This window comes from Enhydra lutris, unplaced genomic scaffold, assembly GCF_002288905.1.
Source record: "Enhydra lutris kenyoni isolate GAN:26980312 unplaced genomic scaffold, ASM228890v2 scaffoldscaffold17, whole genome shotgun sequence".
Taxonomy (NCBI): domain Eukaryota; kingdom Metazoa; phylum Chordata; class Mammalia; order Carnivora; family Mustelidae; genus Enhydra; species Enhydra lutris.
This window is the reverse complement of record NW_019154101.1, coordinates 35,326,337-35,347,116: the sequence shown is the minus strand read 5'-3', so window position 1 is coordinate 35,347,116 and position 20,780 is coordinate 35,326,337. Positions and strand designations below refer to the sequence as shown.

The 20,780-nt window shown below is 34.4% G+C and overlaps 1 protein-coding gene across 3 annotated transcripts in view; it reads right to left on the bottom strand.

Annotated features, from left to right (window-relative positions):
* Nucleotides 1-20,780, bottom strand: part of LOC111147602 (vesicle trafficking 1) — a 64,499-nt gene that overhangs the window by 4,337 nt on the left and 39,382 nt on the right. Inside the window, exons 6-7 of one of the 3 annotated variants that reach the window (XM_022503742.1) lie at nt 8,304-8,477; nt 3,079-3,159 (exon numbers count right to left, since the gene is read on the bottom strand). In XM_022503742.1, coding sequence (XP_022359450.1) covers nt 3,079-3,159; nt 8,304-8,477 — 255 coding nt within the window. Of the gene's footprint in view, nt 1-3,078; nt 3,160-8,303; nt 8,481-20,780 lie in introns of all 3 variants that reach the window. The other 2 variants (XM_022503741.1, XM_022503743.1) reach the window with 2 other exon arrangements.

The window sequence follows — 20,780 nt, the reverse complement described above, 5'->3', positions numbered from 1 at the left end:
GGGTTAAAGCCTCTGCCTTCGGCTCAGGTCATGATCCCAGGGTCCTGGGATCGAGCCCTGCATCGGGCTCTCTGCTCGGCGGGGAGCCTGCTTCCCTCTCTCTCTGCCTGCCTCTCTGCCTACTTGTGATCTCTGTCTGTCAAATAAATAAATAAAATCTTTGAAAACTAGATAAATGGAAAATACATAAAAGGAGAAGAGAACAACTGTTCAATTTCAGTATATACAAAATAGTAAATACTGCTTAGTGCACCCAAATAAAAGCTGTTTTTTTATATTATTAAAATTTACTAGAGGCCATATCAGACAGACCAAAGAGCACACAGTGGACCTAAAAGGTGTCTGAAGGATTAAAGAGGTTGTCTAAAAGAATCTCTTTTCTGAACTCTAAGCTCAGTACAGTTGCCGATGACTTCAGAGAAGACTCCTCATCACAGGGCTGCTTTTCTCCTCTATAAGCAGTACAAGAAGGCAGAAGACAGCTAGAGCTATTAGTCAAGTTCCCATTCACAGCAGAAAGAGCCTGGGTCAGCACTGGATCAAAGATAACCCTTTTTGGTTTTAAGAGAAATCCTTGCACATTCAGTAGACATAAGCATCCATTTCTAAGACTGATTTACCTAATGTCATGATAGATCACAAAATACTTAATTTTAAAAATTCCAAAATGGGTCTTTTGAGATTCCTACTTACCTAGGTAATTTTAAAAATTCATGTCAGGAACCTTGGATATCTGATCCTAGTGTACTCTACTGTCCTCTGACTTGAATGGAAAGCATGGGCAGAATCTTTGGGGAATCACCTGATATGCAGTAAATCTTGTAGGTAAAGATAAAGCTCAGTACAGAACCCTTATATCCAGGCATTACCAAGATATGTTCCCTAGAAATGGCAACACTAGAATGAATAGAGGTAGAATTTGATTAGGTCAGGCGCTGTGCTAAATACTTTTCAGATATTCCATTTAATTCTCAAAAAAAATTCATGAGGTAAGTGGTTATTCATACTATAATACTATATAGAGAGATGTAAGTTAAAAAAGGAAATGTTCTCCTTCAAGTAATTTCATTCTCCTTTCCACAGTAAGCCACAAATTCACTACAGAAATGTTTAACATATTAATATTAACACACATACACTATGGGTATTAAAGGTGATAAGTACTAAGCACTAAAGAGAAAAATCTAACAGGAAAAGGATTCAGGGAGTATTTATTAGAGGTGGTGGTAAAGAGACAGTGATGGTTATGAAACTATTAGTTCTGATCTGAGTATTATCTAGAATTTTTCAATGTACTTAAACATATACATCCATGCAGGAAGATGATTTTAGTATTTTTTTCCTAAATAGGGTCATACTATACATAATGTTTTGCAACCTGTTTTTCGTTTTTGTTTTTAACTTAATATGCTTAGGAGATCTTTTCATGTCAGGTACTATATTATGTGTGTGTGTGTGTGTGTGTGTGTGTGTGTGTATTTTAATATCTCCTCAGCATTCCATATGATGAATGAACCATAATATCCCAATAAGCACTTAAAAGATTATTTTCCACTATTATGATGATGTTGAAATAAAAGATCCTTGTAAATTTTGTGCCCATGTCTGAGTATTTTCTTAAGATGATGGAAAATAGCAGGTTCAAAAAAATTACATTTGCAATTCTGACAGTGACATAATACTGCTGAAAAAAACTTTACTAATGTACATTTCCCACCAACAGCATGCGAGAGTCATTCCTTAGGTCTTCAATGACACTATAGATTATTGATCCTTTAAAATATTTTTTTATCTATTGACATAAGCCCAAATCATTCTAATTCTCAACTTCCCTAATTAATAATATGGTTGGGAAAACTTTCATGTGTTCACTGCATACCTGCATTACTGATAATATTCTCTGCCTGTTTTTTCCTACCGAATTGAGTTTCAGTTACTCATTTGTAGGAGCTCTTTATATATGCTCTGGACATTACTTCTTTATTTTTAAATCTCAATTTCTCCTGGTCTACTAGTTGCATTCTAACAATGTAATGGGGAAGGAGTATTCTGTGGTATGAATTTATCATTTTTCATTTGTCAAACCTGTTAAGATACAACTAAATCAGATACAAGTATTGAGAGATAGTATCTAATATATATTTTTTTCTCATAACCAATTTTTCTTTATTTTTTTTAAAGATCCTATTTGAGAGAGAAAGAGAGAAAGAATGAATGGGGAGAGAGGCAGAGGGAGACGCAGACTCCACACTGAGCAGGGAGCCCAATGCAGGGCTTGATCCCAGAACCCTAAGATCATGACTCCAGCTGAAGTCAGACACTTAACTGACGGAGCCACCCAGGTGCCCTCTGGATAACCAATTGTTCTAACATCACTTTTGAATATATATTCTTGCCACACTGATCCAAACGCCACATTTATCATTAACTTAATTCCTATAACATGTGGTCTACTTTCCAGAGTCCCTACTCTATTTCACTGATCTATCTATTTCAGATATTTTCACATCAGATTTTAGGTGGATCTTTTAAAATTAGGTGGGACTCCATAGGGGAGTCTGGAAACCAAGTTTAACAAAGAAACATAGTATCCATTGGGCAGGTTATTTGGCCTGTCTACTGATAAGATAAATATTTTCCACTATGTTCTTGGGTAATTTGCCAGTTTGTAACAGGTTTCTTTTTGTTTTTGTTTTCAACTATGGTCAGTTCCTCTTTTTGGATAATCTAATCATTTAGTATAGATAAGGAAGATCATAATCATAAGACATGGTAATTTTGGACTAAAGTAATCTAGTATCAGCTTCCTGATAGTTTTAGCTATATGTTTGTGCCACTATATCCAGCAGTATACCACAAAAAAGGAACTGTAAAAAAAAAGGGGGAGAGGAAATGCCTTCAGATTTAGATATTTTTGATAATATGAAACAATCTTGGTTCACTGGAGAATCTAGTGAAAACAGATATTCAAAGAAATGTGTAAACATTCCACTATACAATACGTTTAAGGCATAATTAGAAAACAACACCCAAAACAAGAGATACAATATGTCTCAAAAAACCAGTCAGCTGACTTACCCTGGGAAACTGTACTGAACAGCGCAGGATCAACAGCCGGAACAGTCTGTGGAGTAGGCTGGATAGTGTTACTTGCTACACCTGCATCAGAAAACCACAAATGGGCATAAGAATTATACCTCTTAATTATACACTAGGAAAATATTTAAAGGATCATGAAGGAATTTTCATTTCCTAATTACTTTTTTGAAATCTTAATGAATTTTAATCTGACATACTTATTTGATGTTGGAGGCTGGTAAAGAAAATATGCAGGAAAATATATTCTGAGTGTTTACATACACACATATCTAATGTAGACGGTGGCATGTCTGCATACTATACTATTTCATGCATTTTTCACTTAGTAATTCTCAATTAATGTTATATATACACATGTGTATATATACATATATATATACACAAATTCATTTATAGAAAAAGTTAAAGAAGTGTAACTCCAAAGTCAGGTGACACACAAGTTTTAAATTGACCAATTCAATGACTATCTTTTGCTTGATTTTGGTAAGTGCTAACCAAATATACTAAAGGATCACCATCCAACATTAACTGTCCCCTCAAAACTTACTTTTAAAAAGACATAATTAGGGGCGCCTGGGTGGCTCAGTGGGTTAAGCCGCTGCCTTCGGCTCAGGTCATGATCTCAGGGTCCTGGGATCGAGCCCCGCATCGGGCTCTCTGCTCAGCAGGGAGCCTGCTTCCTCCTCTCTCTCTCTACCTGCCTCTCTGCCTGCTTGTGATCTCTCTCTGTCAAATAAATAAATAAAATCTTTAAAAAGACATAATTACATTTAAAAAAAAAATGGAATGCAAGATTTGAGAGGGATCTTCAGAGACTACCTAGTCAAGCCTAGTGCTTTGAAGGAGCTGTGCCTAAACCATAAGTAGGTGATGATATATTTCTCATATAATGTTAAAAAAAAAAAAAAAAGTAAGTCTACAACCTGCTCACAGATCATTCTAGATATCAAGCCATCCCTTGCTAAGTAATTTGTGTTTCTGCCTAAATTAAAATTTTCGAACAAATCTCTTTCTCTATAGAAAAGGAGTATTTTTATTGACCAGTGTATTGCATTAACTTTTAAATGCTTATTAGTACATCTTCATATAATTAATTAAGTAGGCACTATTAATTAACAAGAACAAAACAGAATATGCAGGGAGAAAATTCAGTTATGTAGTAAAATTTTATTTGAGCAATATTAAAAAAATAAGTAGTCTGTATTTTATCAAGAACTTCTCTGGTCACAGTCATTCAACTAAGGCTTGAACTGACAGCACAGGCTGCTAAACACGCCTCAAGCAGCAGTAAGAAGATGCTGCTTCCATCTGTCTTGATGCACATGAGCCAAGGCCTGTCCTTTCGGCAGCCATCATGACATGTTCCCATGGGGGCCTAGTGTACAGGCCCAACATAAGCTCATAAATACTTGTTATATTAGTAAAAGTGGCTCTTAGTTAATGTTATTCATTTATTTTTTTAAGATGCCCAAATCTGTTTTTCTTTCTTTCTGGATCTGGAAAGGTCTCATTTGTCAATTCACAAGTGGACAGCAGCTCCGAAGACTGCAATATGTTGGGAGTGATGTGACCATAAAAACATTCATGTGGAAGAGTAGAACTGTGTTGGAAATTTCTTCCTTTCTATTATTTAACAAAAAAGAAGTGTCAACAAATAACTTCTGGCTAACTTTCAAGAAGATGGTTACATAGCTCATTAAATGGGATTAATACACATTCAAGAATTAAACATTACAATATTTCTAATTAAGTGTCGCATTTAAATTGTTCTATAGTCTACATAGTCTGGGAATTTTAAAAAGGAAGAAATGGGTGTTGGTTAAAAAACTAGAGAAGATTATCCAGAACTATAATTAAAAAAGAACCCTTAAGGGAGTAGCATTTGGAGAGGCAGAGAAAAAGGGAGAAAGCCACACTATCTACAAGGAACACTATAAGCAAAGTCAAGAAAATAGGAGGACTGGGCTGAGTAAAACCTCAGTATAATATCAATGGAAAAGAGCGCTGACAGAAATGGTCAAGACAAAATATTAACAACTTTGGAAACTGTATAGCAGGAAAACTCAAATGCAGTACTTCTCATACATAAAAGAACAATAGAAGAGCTAAGTTTTTGATCTACATATGATAAGCTGCATTTATAATCAAAAGGCCAGCATTAATTATAACATAATTCTAATATTTAACCTATTTAGGTTTATTACCGATATCTTCTTCCTCAATATTTATAGGCTGTAGAAAGCATGCGTTTCAAGAGAAAGGACAAACCGTCCATCCGATCATCCACAGTGGCTAAAGCACAGAGGCCAACACTCTGCCTGCTTCAACAATCGCTCTCGCTGCCCTCCTCGCAGCCCCTGTGCTTTTTTGTGGAAGAACTAAAAACCGTATATTAGTACATACTATTCTTTTCAGCTATCTTGAGGATTTCCCTTTGATAAAAGTGCATCCTGGATCTTTATATGAGGGAAAGTAAATCAATCTTAAAGTGAAAAAGAGGGGAAACATCTGCTATATTTATAAACTAAAAATGTTATTTCATTTGCTATTAGCCAACTGAGAGCCTATTTTTTTAAACTGTTTTAAATATAATAGGAAAAAGTAGATGGTTACATAGCCCATGTTTTAAATGTAATAGAAATAAAAATCTGCCAGCTAAGAGGAGATTCCAGTATCTCAAACCAATTTTAAGGGGCAAAATATTGTGACAAAAGTAGATTCTGATTTAACAGAGATTTAGTTTCTTGGAGGAAGAGACACAGAAAGGAGGTGCCAAAAACATGAAATCAGAAAGATGTGGGTTCAAATTCTAGTTCTGTCACTAATAAATATGTTTATGTGCTTATTTTCATGGGATAACTGCTTAATTTCTTTCCAGTGTGTAAATCAGGGATAGCAATATCTAATATAGTTAATACAGTTGCTTAAAATTAATTTATAAAATAGCTATGATAATTTTGTAAATGCTAAGCCTGTAAGAGTGTACATAAAGTAAAAGACAGGACCTCACCCTAAAGAAGTTCCAAGGTTTTTGGTTTTATGTGCTCACTCAGAGGAACAAAAAAGAAAAAAAAAAAAAACACAACAAGGCTCAAGCCAGAGTTAGCTGGAGCAAGATGAACTGTTCATGCCAGAAAACTTTCTAATAGAAGACTATCTCCTCAATATCTAAGTCTATATATGTCAAGGATATTCTAAACAGGACATACTGTCTGTTAGTGTGAACATATGAAACTACTAAGATGTTATCACTTATATAAAAATAGCAATTTCTTATTTTTTCACCCGAATACAGCCCTCCCAGAAGTAAGCTTTCTCTCTTCTATATACACACTGTATAACTATATATAAAATATATGTATGTATGTGCTTGTATCAGAATTTTGCCCTACGATATGTTGTCTAACATGGTAGTGCTTTTAGGCAACTTTTTTTTAAGGTCAATATCCTATCCCCAAAGGTGACACTTCCCTTGATTCACAAAATGATTTTAAGTGTTCATTAGCTTGCTCTTAAATACCCTGTATTTGGCACAGAGATAGGAAGGAAGAGAAAAAAAGGAAAAGGAAGCTAATTTGCTGAACACTGATTTTGTGATTAGGCACAGTTAGTAGTGAATTTTCAAACTTTTTCTCTAATAATTAAAATCACCATGAGAATATGATTTAATTTCATTTTAGAAAGAGGCAAAACCTAGGCTGAGAGGCTGCATAACATTTGAGTTTGTGGTTTAGAAAGGAGCAGGAACTAATAACTAATACTGTTTCACTTCAAAGTACATTTTATTCTCACTTTGCCCTTCTATAAATATGGTGTGTCAGAGGCTCCTGTTAGTGTTTAAATTCACTAGAAGAGAGTAGTATTTATCCAAGGCAAATGCATCTAAGTAGCTGGTATTGCTTATATTAATCTACACTGGAAATACTGAATATTTCTATAAGAAAATAAAATATAATAGTGTTCTGTGAAATTTTACTTACAAAACAAACTCAAATTGGTTTGTCTAATAAACTCATCATACAGACCATAAAGCAAAGCAAAGTCAGAGTAAAATATATAGAATGATGACACAAAAGAGATCAGTGTTAAAATAATCACATTCATCAATATTCTTCAAGACAAAAATAATAGTCATATTTGTAGATAATACAAAGTTAAAGGTTTGAAAATAGGAGGAAAGAAACTAATAAAAACTGGTGCTATGGTAGTCAAGTAGAAAACTTAAATGCTATTCAACTCATGCAAAATGACCTAAACTGAGGCTGAAAATTTCAAAGTCAGTAATGGTGTGGTACTTAATAGAAACCTTAGAAATTTTCATCCTATGAATTAAATATTTTGAAATGTTTGTACAGTTTACTACCACAGATTACATTTATGCTGAGATAAAAGAAATATTTTAAGAACAATTTTTGGAAAAACTTCAAGATGCAAATTATGGCTTTAAATGCCCTTCTATTTGAAGGTAAGGGCAACACTTTGTCAATAATACAAATAAATGGAACAGTATCTGTAGTTTTAAAAATTATCTTTTATTTACTGACACCGACTCATTACTAGAAACTAGTGTTGTTAGATCTTTTCCATGAGAAACAGACATACAATGCTGATTTATTCAAAGTAGCTATCACTTCCCTTTTTTCCTTCAGTCAAGTGTTTATAATATTAACCCACACCCACACCCCTTCTTTACAGTTGTCTGTGATTCCACTGCTACTGAGATTGTGTGCCTCAATGTCTGCTCCCTTCATTAATAGTATCTACGTTGAGGGCAGAGATTGGGTCCTAAGGAAATAAGGCAAGAAAAATCAAATCTTGCTGACACAGTGGGACACTGATCAAAACATACTATAATAGAAGACCCGCATACCTCAGGGCTACTCTTGAACAGTGAAGGGCAAGGTAACAGACGGGAAGAAAGAGAAAATAGCACCACACATGAAAAGCACAGAAGCTATTCTTAGTAAAAAAATATAAAGTTTATAGTAATGTTTGTAAATGTTTGGTCACTTCTCAAAAAAACAAAAGGACAATTAACATTCAAACTTCAACAAAAAGGATGTAACATCGTTTTGTGGGCTCAAATAGAATTTAAAGATCTTACCATACTTTATGACCATCATGCTTAGGCATAAACACACTATAAAGTGTGGTCCTCATTTATGAAAGGAGAGTTCAAAACTTGTTAAGCTTTAATTTCCTACCTGTGCTGTGAGGCACTTCTGCCGGCGTGTTAGCAGGAGCGTGCGCACCGGGAGGAATCTGAATTCCAGTGAAGCTGCTTGACGGCATGCTGCTTGGATCATAAGCCGAAGATGATGGCTGAGGTGGCTGAGTTGGCAGGGATGTTGCTCCAGCATCTTCATTTTCTTCAACGTCTACTGTATAATATATATGTACAGTTAAACTAGGTATTTTGAAAGAAAAACGCCAAACATTCTTATTTTGCTATACAGACATGACAAACAGATGTTTGGATGCAATTCTATTTAATGCAATTGATAAGTAGGCTCTAGCTCTTAAAATAATAGTTTTAATTGTTTTCTTTCCTTAAATCACTTAATTGTGCCTGACAATATGATTGTCACTTCAAGGTAACACTTTATAATTCTATAAAATCTTTTCTTTAAGCTTATGATAAATGATATTTTTGGCAAAACATGTCACATTTATACTATCCATAGCCTATTTTTCTGACAGCTGCCCTTCACTCTATTCATCATTCAACTAGCCATTAAATGATTACCTGTGTGTCTGCTGTTCAAAGTATTAGGTTAATCAACAAAAACAAAGGAATGAGATTTCACAGAGCTACCTGCACAGAAAGGAATAATAAGAGAATTTGTGTAGAATCCCTTCTCGGCCTTTTGGCTAAGATTAAGTGTAGAGACTTTGTGTTTTTAAGTTCTGAAATTCAGACTTAAAATATACTATCTTATTAGCTGAATTTGAAAGCTACTCTGGGAAAATTAAATAGTGACAGTCTATTTAAAATGACAGTCATTTTTGGGAATCCTCATAAATTAAAATGTAAGTGAGAGCAAGAGATTTCCGAAATCAATTTATTTCCCATCAAATTTTTAAATAAGTTTTTTTGTTTGATCATAATATATTATATATTCAATGTGGATAATTTTAATCAACCAAAAAAAACCTACCTATTCCGAGATACACATTTTACTAAGTAACCTTGTAGATGTATTTATACTTTATACACACTAAAATAATTTTCTCCTCCTGGGAAGGAGCCCCTCCCTCTAGTTTTTAAAGGCATTAGAAAGTGACTAAAAGCTGGTAGAAACTAGAGTAAAGATGGCCCTTTGGAGAGAAAAATCTCACCAGGTAAGGTTTGTTTTCATGTGGGTTTTCACCTGCACGCACTCAACAATCTGTGCAAAAGAAAGAGTTGCAGAGAAGTGAGCCTTGAAATGTGTGTATAAACCCCCACTAAATACTGTATGACCCTGAACTATGCATGCACACTCCAGGAAAATTCTAGAGGCTCCTGGTGAGAGCAATAGACTTAAAGCTGAAAGAAAGACAGGCAGTGTTTGAGTTCAGGCATGTTAACTTCCTGCTAGAACAAGAACAAAGAACTTGGAAGAGGAAGATGAGAAAATGCAGGGGAGCTACAAGATGTTATCAACAATAAAAATTAATAGAAACAGGGGGGGGGGGGGGGGAAAGATGATTCTCAAATGACCTAGATATCAAAATTAGCAAAAAAAATCACATTAAAGCGGGTACTATAAATATGTTCAAGGACTTAGAGAAAATTGTAGTCATAATGAATGAAAGAGGAAAAACTAGTGGGACCTGGGTGGCTCAGTTGGTTAAGCAACTGGCTTCGGCTCAGGTCACAATCCTGGAGTCCTGGAATCAAGTCCCACATTAGACTCCCTGCTTGGTGGGGAGTCTTCTTTTCCCTCTGACCTCTCCCTTCTCATGCTCTCTCTCTCTCCTCGCAAATAAATAAAATCTCAAAAAAAAAAAAAAAAAAAATCTTAAAAAAAAAGAAAGAAAGAGGAAAAACTCACCGGGGGCGGGGACTGTAAGAGGAGACAAAAACAGATGGGACTAACAGAAGACAAATGATAAAAATAACAGAATAAATCTAGGATTAGCAATAATTACATTAAATGGACCAAACACTATTTTGAAGGCTGATGTTGATAGACTAAACAAACATATGAACAAAACCCAAATCAAGAAACACCTATATGCTTTAAGACTCATATGCTTACAGTAAAAGGATAAACTATTAATTACCAAGCAGACAAAAGCTGAAGTAGCTAAATCCAGTAACAGACACGTTAACTGTCTCTCTTTGCAGATAACATGGTTATCTACAAAGAAACTCCCAAGAAATCTATAAAACCACCACCAGAATAGGTTAATTTAGCAAGGTTGTGCAATACAACATCATTATACAAAAATCAATTATATTTCATACACTAAAAGTAAACAAGGAAATGAAAAAATGTCAAATACTTGGAAACAAATTCTAACCAAAGAGGCACAAAATCTCTACTTTGAAAAATACAAAATACTGTCGATACAAATTAATGAAGGCTTAATAAATGGAAAGATACACCATATTCATGTAATGAAAGACTCAATTTTGTTAAGGTATCCATTCTCCCCAAATTGATCTATAAATTCAGCGCAGTATCAAACCTAAGTTCAGCTGTTTTTTATTTTAATAGAAACTGAAAAACCTACTCCAAATTTATGTTGAAATCAAAGGCATAGAATAGCTAAGAACATCTTGAGAAAGAAGAGAAGAGTTGGAGAACTTATGCCACCTGACTCCAAGGTTTATTGTAAAAAGGTGGAGGGCCGTGTGCCATTGGTACCAACCAGAAAAACATACCAACGTAACTGAAAAGAATCCAGAAACAGAATCACATTTAAAAGGTTAATTGAATTTTTGACAGAGGAACCGAAGAAATTCAACAAGGAAAGGAAAATGCTTAACAAATGGTGCTGGAATAACGGGCTATCCTTATGGAGGAAAGAATCCTGAATCCAGCCTACCTCACACTGTATGCATGAAAAAATTTAAGGTCTTTCACAAACAAAAGTAACAGCTCCAATGATAAGTCTTCAGGATTAAAAATATGAAAGAATTTTTAAGGTAGAGATAGATAAAGATCTCATAAGACATAAGAAGTAGCCATAAAAATTTTAAAATTATAAACTACATTTTGCCAGGATTAAAGATTTTTGGTAATTAAAAGGAGGTAAGAAAACAAGTAGGGAAGCAATAGAATGGTAATAAATATTTTTAAAACATGCATCTAACAAAGAACTTCTATGCATAATTTGTAAATAATTCAATAATAAAATGACAGACAACCCATGAAAAACGGGCAAGTTTGTTAATGGTCACAGTAGTACTCACAACAACTGAAAGGTAGAAACCACCAAAATGTTCTTCAATGGATGAATAAATACAATGTGTATAGGCATACAATGGAATATTAATCAGCCTTTGGGAAGAAATTCTAAAACATCTTGTAACATGGATGAACCCTGAAGACATTACAATAAATGAAATAAGCCAGTCACAAAAGGACCGATACTGTCTGATTCCACGTACATGAGGTACCTAGAGACAAAGACAGAAAACAGAACAGTGGTGAACAGAGGCTAGGAATGGATAGGGTAAAGGGGACTTATAGTTTAATGGGTATAGAGTTTCAATTTGAGAAGATAAAAATATTCTGGAGTTAGATGGTGGTGACAGGCTGAATAATATGAATGTGCTTTTTATGACACTGAGCTGTACATTTAAATGATTAAAGTAGTAAACTTTGTTATGTATAATTTACCACAACAAAAAAGAATGGGCAAAAGATTTAAACAGACACTTCACAAATAAATATATATGAACATCCAGTAAACACATATAACAGAGTTCAGTATCATTTAGCCATTGGGGGAAAAATGCTAATTAAATCACAATGAAGAACCACTATATATGGATCAGAATGGCTAAATTTAAAAATACTGACAATACAAGGTGCTAGCAAGGATACAAAGGGACAGAAACTCTAATGCATGGCTGATGAAAGTATAAATGGTACACTGACTTTAGAATATATATATATATATATATATATATATATATACACACACACACACAACCCAACAATTTTATTCTAGTTATTGACCCAGCACGAAGAAACACATGCTACCTCTTTACATATAATGTGAAGTATGTCTAAAAACCAAATGCATTTAAATGTCAAGTAGCTTAATTCATCATAACCTCAAACTAGAAACAGCCACAATATTCATTGGCAGATGAGCTGATAAATTATGGCATCCATACTACAAAATACTACTCAGCAGTAAAAAAGAGTGGACTATTGCTACACAAGACACCAATGAATCTCACAGATACAGTGTTGAAAGGGTGCAAAACACCACCGTGGGATTCCATTTACACAATGTTCTCAATCAGACAGAACTAATTTTTTATTAAACAAACAACTAAATCAGTTGTTTCTCAAGGTGGGAATGGACTGGGAAAGAGTATGAGGTAATTTTGGGGGGTAATGGAAATGTTTTTTATTTAGAGGGTGTGCGTGTCAAAAGTCACTGAGTCACTGAATTATATACTAAGCAAACAGTAAACTTTAATTTGTATCAGTAGATGTTAAAGACAGTGGGGTAATTTTTTATTAAAAACAGGGTATTTACATGGTCTCAAAGGGACTTATTCCCCAGTAACTTATTAGTAACACAAACAGCTTATTAATATCAAAGGGAAAATCATTTTAAAGTGTAATAACCCAGAAAATACCACATTACTTGAGTGATCAGTTAATATCACCAATATTTCACCAATATTATACAACCTTCCAATGTTGACATAGGAGACAATCTCATCCTGGTGTATTTCTGCTAAGCATGTATAACTGTAATCTAATTATGAGGCAACATCAGGCAAACCCAAATTGAGGGACACTCTATAACTAACCTGTACTCTTCAAAACCACTGGGTCAAGAAACACCTAGAAAGGCTGAAGGACCATTCCAGGTTAAAGATAACTAAGGAGACATGAAAGACAGATGCAGTGGTTAATCCTGGACTAGAGCCACAAAGGAGATTATTAAATCAACTGAACAGATTTGAATGAAGTACTGAGAAGCAAAAGAGCATATCTTCAACTCATTTTCAAATACTTCAGAAAGTGTATATATGTAAAATTATATCTTTTTTGTAGAGCCATAAACCATTTCTGAGGAAGTACTGTAAAAAGCTATGACATGAACACTAGATTAGGGAACTTTAAGATTACATTTTAGATGACTAATATATTGGCTTATTTTATATCTCCTATGTTCTCCAATTACAGGTCTTAATTAGCAGCAAATATTTACTGAGACTAAAAAATGTTGAAGTTAACTGTATCTTAGGGTTTCCCCAAAGAGGGAAATTTTAAATTAGTAGAAATATGATAAAAGATATTATTTTTTTATTGAATATAGGTTAATAACAACCACTTAAAAATAGCATCATTTTGCAGATACTGAGTTGACAGACATGCAAACCTAGAGTTTGAATGTTAACACAGTTCCCTTCAGTTGAGCCTTATTTTTTTCCTGGAACACTGTTTTTGTACTAATCATATGGTTTCCTTATGTACTTTTTGATAATATGACTTAATTGCACACAGCAGTATTTTCAGAAGTATCTTTCCCTTTTTTCTTACTCTAAGGTGTAGTATCCATTATTTTTATGGTTTTACTAGAAATTTAATTCCAGAATAACAGAGAATTAGACTTTTGTTAAACATAATACATTTTACCCCTAGAGTTAATTTAAGAACACAAGAGAATATAACAGTATACTCGGAAAAGAAGAATCAAGGTTTTGAAGAAGACTTTTCTCTTACACATTCAGATTTAAGGACATAAACCATTTAAGAGCCATAAACCATTTCTTTTTTTTTTTTCTTAAAGATTTTATTTATTTATTTATTTATTTGAGAGAATGAGTGAGAGAGAGCATGAGAGAGGAGAAGGTCAGAGGGAGAAGCAGACTCCCCAAGGAGCTGAGAGCCCAATGCGGGACTCGATCCTGGAAGTCCGGGATCATGACCTGAACCGAAGGCAGTTGCTCAACCAACTGAGCCACCCAGACGCCCCCATAAACCATTTCTGAGCAGACACTGTTAGATGTTATGACATTAACACTTGATTAAATTATCAGGTTACATTTTGTTCTTTTGAAAAAGCATACAGTGAAAATATTCTCCTTTATATTTTAAAGGATTATTGGTATTCTATAACTCCCAATTTTCTACTTAGAGGCTCTATAAAAACTGAATAAAAATAATGAAAGAAATTATAAGCTCCATGTAAGCTTAATTTTTGGAAAACATAACAAAAGTTATATATATCTAATTATCTAGTAAGTTAGTATTTTTTTTTTCATTTTAAAGATTTTATTTATTTATTTGTCAGAGAGAGAGAGGGAGAGAGAGCAAGCACAGGCAGACAGAATGGCAGGCAGAAGCAGAGGGAGAAGCAGGCTCCCTGATGAGCAAGGAGCCCGATGTGGGACTCGATCCCCGGACGCTGGGATCATGACCTGAGCCGAAGGCAGCTGCTTAACCAACTGAGCCACCCAGGCGTCCCTAGTAAGTTAGTATTATAAAAAGCCTAAAACAACCATATCACAACAGAAGAGTTCATGATAATTATTAAAATGTATACTTTCAAGGACATGAGTTGAAAATGTTAGTATTAGAAGTCACTGAAAGAATATCTAGAAAAAATAACACTGATTCTTTATTAGGCATATTAATATATCTAAAATGAGGGGTGCCTGGGTGGCTCAGTGGGTTAAGCCTCTGTCATGGGCTCAGGTCATGATCTCAGGGTCCTGGGATCGAGCCCCACATCGGGCTCTCTGCTCAGCAGGGGGCCTGCTTCCTCCTCTCTCTCTGCCTGCCTCTCTGCCTACTTGTGATCTCTGTCAAATAAATAAATAAAATCTTTAAAAAATACATATATATCTAAAATGACACATCTGAAATGCTACTAAAGCCAAATATGTTTAAAACAAAAAAATATTATTTGCATGGTGTATTTAAGAATATATGTATAACCACATACAAGAAGTATCTCCCAAATCAGATGTTAGAAGGTAATGATAAGTACAACATGATTATATTTACTACAAATACGTGTGTGTAAAGGTTACTTAAATATCATCAGGTAATAGAAGTGGTTCAGCTTCAATTTCCAATTTAATGTAATTACTGAATGTGAAGAAATGTTTCATCTTTGGCCTTAGTTCTTAAACTATCCATCCTCCCTGGGTGAAGAAACATTTTACTTTGGCTTCATCTCTTGCTTTTAGGTTGACAACTCCAAAGTTCTTTTAGCCCAGAATTTTCTCCTGCAATCTTTAGATGAGTATGTAATTGGCAGCTGGGAGTTCTGCATGTAGTAATCAAATGAGCATCTCAGTATCTTTTCTTGATTTTTTCCCAGCAAACCTGCAACCTTGTATTAGTCATTTCTTTGAAAGGCTGGAAACTTAGGGATCATCATCCATTTCCTCCCTCATTAAAGTGTTCTAAGTTCTACTGATTACATTTCCTTCTCTTTATCCCCATGTCAATATCTCACCCAGGCTTTTGTTTTTTTATAATTTAGATCACTAATAGCCCCTGAATTCTTCTCACAATCTGCAGAATTATCTTTCTCCAATTCACTCTCAAAAATCACCCCCCCCCCACACACAGATTTTACAGTCTTAGCCAGATCTCAATCTGCCTCCCTGCTGCTTTTGAAGTGTTTTTGTTTTGCTTTGTTTTAAAAAATTTGTACCATCCTTCCTTTTCATTTACCCAACTTAATTCAACTTCTCTTTTGAGACTTAGCTCAGGCACAATCTCTTATTACCATTTACTATAACTGCTTATTAAAACTTTTGTACCCCGTGAAGATGTAAGCTCTTATAAGGATCATGTCTTTTATTCATTCCTGGTACCCGGAAATGCTGACAAAATGACATAAAAAAATAAGTTTCTTTAAAAATGAATGAAAAATAATTACATTTTAAAAATGCAAGAACAAGGATATGTCCTGGGAAGTGGGAGTTCATTCCAAATTTAGGTCTCTAAATCATATCTGAAGCACAGAAATGTACCCTGTAATATTGGTACTATGGTCTCACAAGAATGTGAAATTAATAGTTTTAATGACTGGCTGAGAAATTTTCTTGTAAAACTGGTTGAAAGGAAAAAATTCATCTGCTTAAATGCAGAACAAAGCACAGACTTTAGAATTAGAAGGTCTGGGTTCAACTCCTGAGTTTCATTAACTAGTTATTAGAACTTGAACAGAAAATGCCCAGCTACCTTCAAAAGCTATGAGAACTAAATTAGCTAATATATGTAAAATATTTAGCACAATGCCCGATAATACCGAGCGTTCCATAAATAACAAATATTAACATAAACTATGAAAGTACTTTATTAAGTGCTACATATTTTATAAGACTTCATATACATACATAAAATAGTTCTGCAGAAATTCAGACAAAGGAGAAAACATCACAGATAGGCAGGATTCAGATAGGTAAAAAAAGATAAGCAATTTAGGAGGGAGGAATGGTTTTATAGTTAAAGAAAGAGATGAAGGTCTCTATTCATCCAGCTCTTAACATCTATGACTATAATAAAGAGAACATATAGGTGCTATGAAATGAACTGTGTCCCCGCAAAACTCATATGATCAAGCCCTAATCACCAATTTGACTATATTTGGAGATAAGCTCTTCAGAAGGTAACTAAGGTTAAATGAGTCATTAGAGTAGAGTCCTAATAGAATTGTGGCCTTATAAAAAGGAAAGATCTGTTTCTCTCTCGGTCATATGAGAACAAAGAGAAGGCTGATGTCTGAAAGCCAGGAAATGGGCACTCAAGAGCAAAAGAACTCTGCTCCACTTTGGTCTTGGACTTTCCAGCCTCTAGACCCCTGAGAAAATGAATGCCACCCCAGTTTATGGTGTTTTGTTATGGCAACCTGACCCACCCAAGACAATACAAGAGAGGAACAGAAAATAAAACTGGTAAAATAGATTGATGCCACATTGTGGTGACTCTTGCTTAAAGCCTAAAGATCTTGGGTATATTCTTGTGGACACTTGTTAACAGTAGGACAGACATAAAACATTCCTGATTATGGTCAGTATTAAAGTAGGAAAGGAAGTATTTAAAAAACAGAGGCACTGGGTATAAAAAAAATGAACAAAATACCAAAAAGACACAGGACTCAGAATAAGAGGGCCAGGATTCAAGTTCTAGTTCTGTTTCATGATTCTATGTCCTTAGGCAGGCCCTAACCCATGTGGAATCTCAACTTACTCCTGTGTACAACAGTAATAACATAAACTATCCCCAAGGGATTTCCGAGGGTATGAATAAGTGGAAATGATTTGTAAGCTTTAAGGCACTATATGAATGCAAGGTATTTATTACAGAAAATGACTGTAAGAAAAATTCTATGTGAAAAAGACTGTTATAACATTAGTTAAGGACATATCACGAAGTGTTTTTCACAAATAGATAAGAAAAAGTTAACCTGAAATGCCGTATGAAAGCTTGCATCTATAGAAGACAAACTGCAAAATAATTTAGAGTATTCATATATAAAACTGTAGTGTACCTTTTTCACCAAATGGCATTGTAACATTTTAAATAGTCCTCTAAATAATAAACAGAACAAGAAGGTTTTCTTGTCTTCCTCACTTGTTCTCTCCTCCCATCTCCTCTGTCTTTTAAAGGCAGGTTTACTGAGGTATAATTTACATACAGTAAAATTCACACATCTTGGGTATACAGTTTTGACATAAAACTTATACAATGTATAACCACCACTTCTGGTCATCCCCAAGCCTTTCCCATGTTCCTTTGTAGTAAACCCCTCCCTCACCCCAAGTACTCAACTTACCTGATTTATGTCCCTAGAGCACCACCTTCTCCAGAAAGTTATATGAATACAATCATATAATACATATGTAGCCTTCTGTGTTTGGCTTCTTTCACTTAGCATAATGCTTCTGAAATCAGTCCATACCATATTGCTGCAAATATCAGTGGCTGATGGCATCTGAATTATTTCCACTTTTGGCAATTACAAATAAAGCTGCTGTTAAGTTATGTATAAGCCTTTGTATGGACATATGTTTGCATTTCTCTTGGGTAAAAAAATACCTTGAAGTGGGGCTGCCAGATATTGTGTCAACTGTATTTTTAATTTTATAAAAAACTGCCAAACTGTTTTCCTTTTCTTCTCCCATGAGTAATATGTGAGAGTTCCAGCTACCTGGCATTCTCATTAGCACTTGGGACTATCGGTTTGTTCAATTTTAGCCCTAAATTCTAGTAGGTATGATATAGCTTGCTATAGTCTTAATTTGTTTTTCCTTAATGACTAAAGATTTCAGCATCATTTCATGTGCGTGCTTGCTACCCATTCATTCTTAACTGATCTATGGAAATACTCAAGATAGCTGTTATATTTTGTTATAGATACTTAATATGTACAATATATTACTATGCAGAACTGCAATGTAACTGTCATTTGAAAAACTGTGAGGACAGCACATATATGTAGAAGTCACTAAAATGGCCCATAAGAACTAAATTATTAATTTCATCAGTGTACATTCATTTACTGGGCATTGAGGAAATTGAAAAAAAAAAAAAATCTAAGAGGATTAATTCCCATGGAAGAGTAGTGCCAACAAGCCATCCCCAGAACCAGGAACAGCTGGTTTCATGAAAAAATTTCTAGAAAACATTTAAGGGAAAGGAAATTCTAAGGTGATTCAAAATGTTCCAAAGCATAAAAAAATACTAGAAATATTCAGATTATACTTATGGAGTAAGCAGAACATTGACACCCCAAAGTAAAACTAGACCAGTCTTACTCATGAATGTCAATTCAAAAATCCTAAATATATAGTAGTGAACTGAATCCATCAATATAATAAAAAAAAACCCAAAACCAAAAAACAGAGCCACATGAGGTTTATTACTCAATGTAAAGCTGGTAACAATAGAGTAGTAGTGAAATCAATCTATTAATATAAGCAGTAGTGAAATGAATCTATCAATATAGCAATTAAAAAAACCCAAAACAGAGCCAAGTGAAGTTTATTATTAACATATGATGTATTATTTGTTTCAAGGGTACAGGTCTGTGATTCATCCGTCTTACACGATACACAGCGCCCAACTGAGGTTTATTACAAAATGTAGAGCTGGTTCAGCATTAGGAAATCTTTTAATAAATTCACTACAGAAACAGATCTAAGGATCTGGATTAGGCTGGTGTCAGCCAACTCTGGCCAACAGGTTGGCTGTCTGTTTTTGTTAAGTAAAGTTTTACTGGAACAGAGACATGCTCATTTGATTACATATTGCCTGTGGCCACCTCTGCACTATAAGAGCAGCTGAGAAGTTGCCACAAGACCTCATGACCTAGAAACCTAAAATATTTATTATCTAACCCTTTAAGAAATGGTTTAAGAAACTCGTGCATTGAATGACCATTTTCACAGATGCCTAAAATTTGTATAACAAAATACAAAGATCACCTAGAATTTTAATGCAGATTACAGTGATTATTCTCCTAATAGTCAATTTCTTGTATGTCTAATCAATAAAAACAAGTGAAAAAGGTCCTTCCTTTTCTTTTCAATTACACACTAACTGAAAGGTGAAGTGAAATGGTAATGGTAAAAGTGAAATGGTAAAAACCCTTATTTTTTCACAATTTAATTTTACAAAACTACTTATTATGTAATGGTGAATCTTTCATGCATTTATTAAGTCAAAACAATACTCAGGTGCAGGGGCGCCTGGGTGGCTCAGTGGGTTAAAGCCTCTGCCTTCGGCTCAGGTCATGGTCCCAGGGTTCTGGGATGGAGCCCCACATTGGGCTCTCTGCTCAGCAGGGAGCCTGCTTCCTCCTCTCTCTCTCTGCCTGCCTCTCTGCCTACTTGTGATCTCTATCTGTCAAATAAATAAATAAAATCTTAAAAAAAAATTTACAAAAAAAAAAAAAAAAAAAAAAAACAAAAAAACCTCAGGTGCAGAAGTGTCTATATTACCAATAGTATATAAAAAAGGAGGCTGTGTATTCCTATTTATTTGTAAATTCATAAAAGATCATCTGTTAAGGGACACAAAAAACTAAAACAATATAGTATTTATTTATCTGGGTTTGGTATAATCTGGCCAAATGAGGGATGTGATGGAAATGAGAAATTCATTTCATATATTTTTTATATCCCCTATAAATTTTAAACCATGTGAATGTACTACCTACCCCTCGGACCAAAAAAAACCTCACCTCAAATAGATATGTAAAAATTAATAGTGTCCTTTGTGGTTTGGGAATATTTTATAAATTATAAATGGATTACCTGTTCTATGTAAGAATGAAATCTGATTATAGGTAGGAGATGGCCAGGCCATCTTGTTGATAAAGACAGATATTAGAGCAGTTTGGCCTTAATCTCTCACTGTCCCTAAACTTATTTTACCCCTAATTTTCATGGATTTTGGACCTGATGGAACAAAAGAAAATGTACTGTTTCTTCGAAAAATCATGGATAATATTCGGAACAATTATGATTCTACTAA